Below are 9,473 nucleotides of genomic sequence, written 5' to 3' on the forward strand. Positions count from 1 at the left end.
TCAGAAGTTCCTTGAGGATCTTCAAGATTCCTCAAGGATCTCAGAGAATCCTCAAGGATCTTGGAGGATCCTTGAAGATTTTCAAGGTTCCCGAAGGATCTCAGAGGATCCTGAAGGATCTCAGAGGTTCAAGGATCTCAGAGGTTCCTTGAGGATCTTCAGGGATCCTTGAGGATCTTCAAGGTTCCTGAAGGATCTCGGAGGATCCTGAAGGATCTCAGAGGTTCAAGGATCTCAGAGGTTCCTTGAGGATCTTCAGGGTTCCTCGAGGATCTTCAAGGTTCCTGAAGGATCTCGGAGGATCCTGAAGGATCTCAGAGGTTCAAGGATCTCAGAGGTTCCTTGAGGATCTTCAAGGTTCCTCGAGGATCTCAGAGAATCCTCAAGGATCTTGGAGGATCCTTGAAGGTCTTCAAGGTTCCTGAAGCATCTTGGAGGATCCTGAAGGATCTCAGAGGTTCAAGGATCTCAGAGGTTCCTTGAGGATCTTCAAGGTTCCTCAAGGATCTCAGAGGTTCCTTGAGGATCTTCAGGGTTCCTCGAGGATCTTCAAGGTTCCTGAAGGATCTCGGAGGATCCTGAAGGATCTCAGAGGTTCAAGGATCTCAGAGGTTCCTTGAGGATCTCAGAGGTTCCTCAAGGATCTTGGAGGGTCCTGAAGGATCTCGGAGGTCCCTCGAGGATGTCAGGGGATCCTTAAAGATCTTGGAGGATCCTGAAGGATCTTGGATGTTCAAGGATCTTGGAGGGTCTTGAAGGATCTCGGAGGTTCCTCGAGGATCTCAGGGGATCCTCAAGGATCTTGGAGTTTCAAGGGTCTTGGAAGTTCCTCAAGGGTCTTGGAAGTTCCTTGAGGATCTCAGGGGATCCTCAAGGATCTTGGAGGTTCAAGGATATCGGAGGTTCCTCAAAGGTCTTGGAGGTTCCTCAAAAGTCTCAGAGAATCCTGAAAGGTCTCGGAGGTTCCTCAAGGATCCTGGAGGTTCCTCAAGGATCTCAGGGGATCCTCAAGGATCTTGGAGGTTCAAGGATCTCGGGGGATCCTCAAGGATCTTGGAGGTTCAAGGATCTTGGAGGTTCCTCAAGGATCTCAGGGGATCCTCAAGGATCCTGGAGGTTCAAGGATCTCAGAGGTTCCTCAAAGGTCTTGGAGGTTCCTCAAAGGTCTCAGAGGATCCTGAAAGATCTCGGAGGTTCCTCAAGGATCCTGGAGGTTCCTGAAGGATCTGGCAGGTTCCTCGAGGGTTTCGGAGGTTCCTCAAGGACCTTCTCCTCCCCCAGGCGTCTTCCACCTCGGGGTGCCGCTGGAAGCCCTCTTCTTCGTGGGCAACCAACTCATCGCCACCAGCCACACGGGCAAAATCGGCGTCTGGAACGCCGTCACCAAGCACTGGCAGGTGAGATGGGGGTGGGGGGATTGTCCCCACGGATTGTCCCCACAGATTGTCCCCACGGATTGTCCCTCACGACCTCCTTCTCATCCCTCTGGTAGATCCAAGACGTCGTCCCCATCAACAGCTACGACGCCGCCGGCACCTTCCTCCTCCTCGGTTGCAACAACGGGTCCATCTACTACGTGGGTGAGGCCCCCGGTGAAGCCCCCTCTGACCCCCCCTCCAAAGCTGGAGATGTCCCCGTTGGCCACCATGTCCCCTCACCCCATCGTGTGTGTCCCCTCCCAACTTCTAGATGTCCAGAAGTTCCCCCTACGCATGAAGGACAACGACCTCCTGGTGACCGAGCTCTACCGCGACCCCACCGAAGACGCCGTCCCCCTCCCAGTCTACTTCACCTCCAAAACCAGTGAGAACCCACCACCACCACCTCATTTTGGGGTGATGTTTCTTCACCCCTCCCAGTCTTCCTCACCCCCAAAACCAGTAAGAACCCACCATTACCACCACTACCTCATTTTGGGGTGGTGGTTCTTGACCCCTCCCAGTCTACCTCACCCCCAAAACCAGTAAGAACCCACCACCACCATCCCTCCCAGTCTACCTCACCCCCAAAACCAGTGAGAACCCACCACCACCACCACCTCATTTTGGGGTGGTGGTTCTTCACCCCTTCCCAGTCTTCCTCACTCCAAAAACCAGTAAGAACCCACCACCACCACCTCATTTTGGGTTGATGGTTCTTCACCCTTCCAAGTCTTCCTCACCCCCAAAACCAGTAAGAACCCACCACCACCACCTTATATTGGGCTGGTGGTTCTTCACCCCTCCAAGTCTTCCTCACCCTCAAAACCAGTAAGAACCCACCACTACCACGTCGTTTTGGGGTGGTGGTTCTTCCAGTCTACCTTACTCCCAAAACCAGTAAGAACCCACCACCACCACCTCATTTTGGGGTGATGGTTCACCCTTCCCAGTCTTCCTCACTCCAAAAACCAGTAAGAACCCACCACCACCACCATGCTTTGGTGGAGGTGGTTCTTCATCCCTCCCAGTCTACCTCACTCCAAAACCCATTGAGAACCCACCACCACCACCCCTCCCAGTCTACCTCACCCCCAAAACCAGTAAGAACCCACCACCACCACCACTACCTTGCTTTGGTGGGGCTGGTTCTTGACCCCTCCAAGTCTTCCTCACCCCCAAAACCAGTAAGAACCCACCACCACCTCATTTTGGGGTGGTGGTTCTTCACCCCTCCCAGTCTTCCTCAGCCCCAAAACCAGTGAGAGCCCACCACCACCATCCCTCCCAGTCTACCTCACTCCCAAAACCAGTAAGAACCCACCCACCACCACCAGCATGCTTTGGTGGGGCTAGTTCTTGACCCCTCCCAGTCTCCCTCACCCCCAAAACCAGTGAGAACCCACCATCACCCCGTTTTGGGGTGGTGGTTCTTCCAGTCTACCTCACCCCCAAAACCAGTAAGAACCCACCATTACCACCACTACCTCATTTTGGGGTGATGGTTCTTCACCCCTCCCACTCTACCTCACCCCAAAACCAGTAAGAACCCACCACCACCACCTTGCTTTGGTGGGGGTGGTGGTTCTTCACCCCTCCCCGTCTACTTCACCCCCAAAACCAGTAAGAACCCACGACCACCATCCCTCCCAGTCTACCTCACCCCCAAAACCAGTAAGAACCCACCACCACCACCTCATTTTGGACTGGTGGTTCTTCCAGTCTACCTCACTCCCAAAACCAGCAAGAACCCACCATCACCACCACCACCTCATTTTGGGGTGCTGGTTCTTCACCCCTCCCAGTCTTCCTCACCCTCAAACCCAGTGAGAACCCACCACCACCTCATTTTGGGGTGGTGGTTCTTCACCCTTCCCAGTCTCCCTCACCCTCAAAACCAGTAAGAACCCACCACCACCACCTTGTTTTGGGTTGATGGTTCTTGACTCCTCCCAGTCTTCCTCACCCCCGAAACCAGTAAGAACCCACCACCACCTCATTTTGGGGTGGTGGTTCTTCACCCTTCCCAGTCTCCCTCACCCTCAAAACCAGTAAGAACCCACCACCACCACCTCATTTTGGGTTGATGGTTCTTGACCCCTCCCAGTCTTCCTCACTCCCAAACCCAGTGAGAACCCACCACCACCTGGCTTCGTAGGGTGTTGGGAGATGGTTCTTCCCACCTTTCCCAGTTTGTTACTGGGAAGATGTGGTGGTTTCTTTTAGGCGACAGCGGCAACTGGATCGAGATCGCTTACGGCACCAGTTCGGGGGTGGTTCGGGTCATCGTCCAACACCCCGAAACGGTGGGTTCCGGCCCCCAACTCTTCCAAACCTTCACCGTCCATCGCAGCCCCGTCACCAAGATCATGTTGTCGGAGAAACACCTCATTTCGGGTGCGCGTGGGGACGGGGTGGGACGTTGGGACGTTTTCCCAGTATATCCCAGTATATCCCAGTTCCTCCCCAATTCTTTTTTTTCCCCCCCCAGTTTGCGCCGACTACAACCACGTCCGGACCTGGACGGTGACGCGGTTCCGGGGGATGATCTCAACCCAACCTGGATCCACCCCCTTGGCCTCCTTCAAGATCTTGGCCTTGGATGAGTTGGATGGAGCTTCTGGAGGCGTCGGCACCGACATCGGTATGAAAAAAAACCAAAATAAGGAATTTTGGGAGGGAGGGGAAGCGGGGGCATCTGTTTTTTTGGGAAAAACCCATCTTTTGGGGAGAAAAAGCCATCTTTTTGGGGGAAAATATCATCTTTTGGGGGGACAATCCCATCTTTTGGGGGGAAAAATCCCATCTTAAGAGGGGAAAATCCCATCTTTTGGGAGAAAAACCCATTTTTGGGGGGGGAAACCCCATCTTTTGGGGGGGCAATCCCATTTTTTTGAGGAAAATCCCATTTTTTGTGGGGGAGAAACCCATCTTTTGGGGGGGAAAACCCATCTTTTGGGAGAAAAGCCCATCTTTTGGGGGGAAAATCCCATTTTTTGGACAGAAAAACCCATTTTTTGAGAGAAAATCCCATCTTTTGGGAGAAAAACCCATCTTTTGGGGGGAAAATCCCATTTTTTGGACAGAAAAACCCATTTTTTGAGAGAAAAACCCATCTTTTGGGGGAAAAATCCCATCTTTTGGGGGGGAAATCCCATCTTTTGGGAGAAAAACTCATCTTTTGGAAGAAAAAGCTCATCTTTTGGGAGAAAAAACCAACTTTTGGGGGGAAAAAACCATTTTTTGGGGGGGAAATTCCATCTTTTGGAGGGAAAATCCCATCTTCTGGGGGGAAAACCCAGCTTTTGGGAGAAAAACCCATTATTGGGGGGAAAATCCCATCTTTGGGGGGAAAATCCCATCTTTTGGGGGGAAAAACCCATCTTTTGGGGGGGAAATCCCAACTTTTGGAAGAAAAACCCATCTTTTTTGGGGGAAAAACCCATCTTCTGGAGAGAAAAAACAATTTTTGGGGGGTAAAAAGTCATCTTTTGAGGGGGGAAAACCCATCTTTTGGGAGAAAAACCCATCTTTTGGGAGAAAAGCCCATCTTTTGGGGGGAAAACCCATTTTTTGGGGGGAAAACCCCCATCTTTTGGGGGGGAAAAACTCATCTTTTATGAGAAAAACCCATCTTTTGGGAGAAAACCCATTTTTAGGGGGTAAAAACTCATCTTTTGGAGGGAAAATCCCAAGTTTTGGGGGGGAAATCCCATTTTTTGGGGGAAAATCCCATCTTTTGGTAGAAAAGCCCATCTTTTGGGGGGAAAATTCCATCTTTTGGTAGAAAACCCCCATCTTTTGGCAGGAAAATCCCATCTTTTGGGGGGAAAAACCTGTCTTTTGAGGGGAAAATGATCATTTCTTGGGAAGAACCTTCTCTGGATCGATTTTTTTTATGAAAACCTTCTCAGGAATGATGTTTTATTGGGAATAACCTCCCCAAGGACCATCTTTCTTCGGAAAATCCTTCCCAGGCACCATCTTTTCTTGAGAAAACTCTTCCCGGGCCCCATCTTTTTTGGGAAAAACCTTCTCTGGATCACTCTTTTTTGGGAAAATGCTTCCAGGGATGATCTTTTCTTGGGTAAACTCTTCCCAGGCACCATCTTTTTTGGGAAAATTCTTCCCAGGAATGATGTTTTATTGGGAAAATCCTTCCCAGGCACCATCTTTTTGGGAAAAACCTTCTCTGGATCGATCTTTTTTTGGAAAATGCTTCCAGGGATGATCTTTTCTTGAGAAAACTCTTCCCAAGCACCATCTTTTTTGGGAAAAACCTTCCCAGGGATGATCATTTCTTGGGAAGAACCTTCTCTGGATCGATTTTTTTTGTGAAAACCTTCCCAGGAATGATGTTTTAATTGGGAATAACCTTCCCAAGGACCATCTTTCTTTGGAAAACCCTTCCCTGGATCAATCTTTTTTGGGAAATCCTTCCCAAGAGTGATTTTTTTGGGGAAAATCCTTCCCAGGGATGATGTTTTCTTGGGAAAAACCTTCATCAAGGACCATCTTTTTGGGAAAAACCTTCTCTGGATCAAGCTTTTTGGGGAAAATGCTTCCAGGGACGATCTTTTCTTGAGAAAACTCTTCCCAGGCACCATCTTTTTTGGGAAAAACCTTCCTTGGAGTGATGTTTTCTTGGGAATATCCTTCCCAGGCACCATCTTTCTTGGGAAAACTCTTCCCAGGCTCCATCTTTTCTTGGGAAGAACCTTCTCTGGATTGATTTTTTGAGGAAAAAAACCTTTCCAAAACTCTTCCCAAGCACCATCTTTTTTGGGAAAAACCTTCCCAGGGATGATCATTTCTTGGGAAGAACCTTCTCTGGATCGATTTTTTTTGTGAAAACCTTCCCAGGAATGATGTTTTAATTGGGAATAACCTTCCCAAGGACCATCTTTCTTTGGAAAACCCTTCCCTGGATCAATCTTTTTTGGGAAATCCTTCCCAAGAGTGATTTTTTTGGGGAAAATCCTTCCCAGGGATGATGTTTTCTTGGGAAAAACCTTCATCAAGGACCATCTTTTTGGGAAAAACCTTCTCTGGATCAAGCTTTTTGGGGAAAATGCTTCCAGGGACGATCTTTTCTTGAGAAAACTCTTCCCAGGCACCATCTTTTTTGGGAAAAACCTTCCTTGGAGTGATGTTTTCTTGGGAATATCCTTCCCAGGCACCATCTTTCTTGGGAAAACTCTTCCCAGGCTCCATCTTTTCTTGGGAAGAACCTTCTCTGGATTGATTTTTTGAGGAAAAAAACCTTTCCAGGGACCATCTTTCTTGGGAAAAACCTTCCCAGGGATGATCATTTCTTGGGAAGAACCTTCTCTGGATTGATTTTTTGAGGAAAAAAACCTTTCCAGGGACCATCTTTCTTGGGAAAAACCTTCCCAGGGATGATCATTTCTTGGGAAGAACCTTCTCTGGATTGATTTTTTGAGGAAAAAAACCTTTCCAGGGACCATCTTTCTTGGGAAAAACCTTCCCAGGGATGATCATTTCTTGGGAAGAACCTTCTCTGGATTGATTTTTTGAGGAAAAAAACCTTTCCAGGGACCATCTTTCTTGGGAAAAACCTTCCCAGGGATGATCATTTCTTGGGAAGAACCTTCTTTGGATCGATTTTTTTGGTGAAAACCTTCCCAGGAATGATGTTTTATTGGGAATAACCTTCCCCAAGGACCATCTTTCTTTGGAAAATCCTTCCCAGGCACCATCTTTGTTGGGAAAACCCTTCCCTGGATCAATCTTTTTTGGGAAATCCTTCCCAAGAGTGATTTTTTTTGGGAAAATCCTTCCCAGGGATGATGTTTTCTTGGGAAAAACCTTCATCAAGGATCATCTTTTTGGGAAAAACCTTCTCTGGATCGATCTTTTTTGGGAAAATGCTTCCAGGGATGATCTTTTCTTGGGTAAACTCTTTCCAGGCACCATTTTTTCTTGAGAAAACTCTTCCCAAGCTCCATCTTTTTTGGGAAAAACCTTCCTTGGAGTGATGTTTTCTTGGGAAAATCCTTCCCAGGAATCATCTTTTCTTGGGAAAACTCTTCCCAGGAACAATCTTTTTTGGGAAAACCTTCCCAGGAATGATGTTTTATTGGGAATAACCTCCCCAAGGACCATCTTTCTTTGGAAAATCCTTACCAGGCACCATCTTTTCTTGAGAAAACTCTTCCCAGGCACCATCTTTTTTGGGAAAATTCTTCCCAGGGATGATGTTTTCTTGGGAAAAACCTTCATCAAGGCCCATGTTTTTGGGAAAAAACCTTCTCTGGATCGATCTTTTTTGGGAAAATGCTTCCAGGGATGATCTTTTCTTGAGTAAACTCTTCCCAGGCACCATCTTTTTGGGGGAAAAACCTTCTTTGGATCGATTTTTTGGGGGAAAATCCTTCCCAGGCACCATCTTTTTGGGAAAAACCTTCCAAGGGATGATCATTTCTTGGGAAGAACCTTCTCTGGATCAATCTTTTTTGGGAAAACCTTCCCAGGAATGATGTTTTATTGGGAAAAACCTTCATCAAGGATCATCTTTTTGGGAAAAACCTTCTCTGGATCGATCTTTTTTGGGAAAATGCTTCCAGGGATGATCTTTTCTTGGGAAAACTCTTCCCAGGCACCATCTTTTTTGGGAAAATCCTTCCCTGGATCAATCCTTTTTGGGAAAACCTTCCCAGAAATGAAGTTTTATTGGGAATAACCTCCCCAAGGACCATCTTTCTTTGGAAAATCCTTCCCAGGCACCATCTTTGTTGGGAAAACCCTTCCCTGGATCAATCTTTTTTGGGAAATCCTTCCCAAGAGTGATTTTTTTTGGGAAAATCCTTCCCAGGGATGATGTTTTCTTGGGAAAAACCTTCATCAAGGATCATCTTTTTGGGAAAAACCTTCTCTGGATCGATCTTTTTTGGGAAAATGCTTCCAGGGATGATCTTTTCTTGGGAAAACTCTTCCCAGGCACCATCTTTTTTGGGAAAATCCTTCCCTGGATCAATCCTTTTTGGGAAAACCTTCCCAGAAATGAAGTTTTATTGGGAATAACCTCCCCAAGGACCATCTTTCTTCAGAAAATCCTTCTGAGGCACCATCTTTTCTTGCGAAAACTCTTCCCGGGCCCCATCTTTTTGGGGGAAAACCCTTCCCAGGGAGGATCATTTCTTGGGGGCAGAAAATGGGATGATTTTTCCCCTTTTCCGGGTGTTTATTTTCCCCCCCCTCCCCCCGTAGGACCCTTCGGGGAGCGGGACGAGCAGCAGGTTTTCATCCAGCGGGTGGTACCGGACGCCTGTCAGGTCTTCGTCCGTCTGTCCTCCACCGGCAAACGGTGAGCGCCCCCCGGCGGAGGGGTTATCCTATGGGGGTCCCCTATAGGGTGTAGGGGGTCTCTATGGGGACCCCTATGGGATATAAGGGGTCCCCTATGGGCTGTGGGGGTCTCCTATGGGATATGGGGTCCCTATAGGGCATGGGGGTCTCTATGGGGTCCTCTATGGGGTGTAGGGGTCCCTATGGGGTGTAGGGTGCCCTATAGGGTGCGGGGGGGTCTCGATGTGCCCCCCCATGGGATAAGAAAATCCTTCCGAGGCACCATCTTTTCTTGCGAAAACTCTTCCCGGGCCCCATCTTTTTGGGGGAAAACCCTTCCCAGGGAGGATCATTTCTTGGGGGCAGAAAATGGGATGATTTTTCCCCTTTTCCGGGTGTTTATTTTCCCCCCCCTCCCCCCGTAGGACCCTTCGGGGAGCGGGACGAGCAGCAGGTTTTCATCCAGCGGGTGGTACCGGACGCCTGTCAGGTCTTCGTCCGTCTGTCCTCCACCGGCAAACGGTGAGCGCCCCCCGGCGGAGGGGTTATCCTATGGGGGTCCCCTATAGGGTGTAGGGGGTCTCTATGGGGACCCCTTATAGGGTGTGTGGGTTCTTTATGGGGTCCCTATGGGATATGGGGTCCCTATGGGGTGTAGGGTGCCCTATAGGGTGTGTGTGGGTCTCTATGGGGTCTGGGTGTCCCTATGGGGTGTAGAGTGCCCTATAGGGTGCGGGGGGGTCTCGA

General features: G+C 49.0%; 1 protein-coding gene across 1 annotated transcript in view; it reads left to right on the top strand.

Moving 5' to 3' along the window:
• SHKBP1 (SH3KBP1 binding protein 1) overlaps positions 1 to 8,749 on the top strand; it is a 22,898-nt gene extending 14,149 nt beyond the window's left edge. The window contains exons 8-10 of the mRNA XM_014961966.1: positions 3,645 to 3,815; positions 3,910 to 4,062; positions 8,649 to 8,749. Of these exons, the coding sequence (XP_014817452.1) occupies positions 3,645 to 3,815; positions 3,910 to 4,062; positions 8,649 to 8,749 (425 nt within the window). The remainder of the gene's footprint in view (positions 1 to 3,644; positions 3,816 to 3,909; positions 4,063 to 8,648) is intronic.
• Positions 8,750 to 9,473: the final 724 nt, after the last annotated feature.

The sequence above is a fragment of the Calidris pugnax genome, unplaced genomic scaffold (assembly GCF_001431845.1).
Source record: "Calidris pugnax isolate Ruff unplaced genomic scaffold, ASM143184v1 scaffold1064, whole genome shotgun sequence".
Classification (NCBI taxonomy): domain Eukaryota; kingdom Metazoa; phylum Chordata; class Aves; order Charadriiformes; family Scolopacidae; genus Calidris; species Calidris pugnax.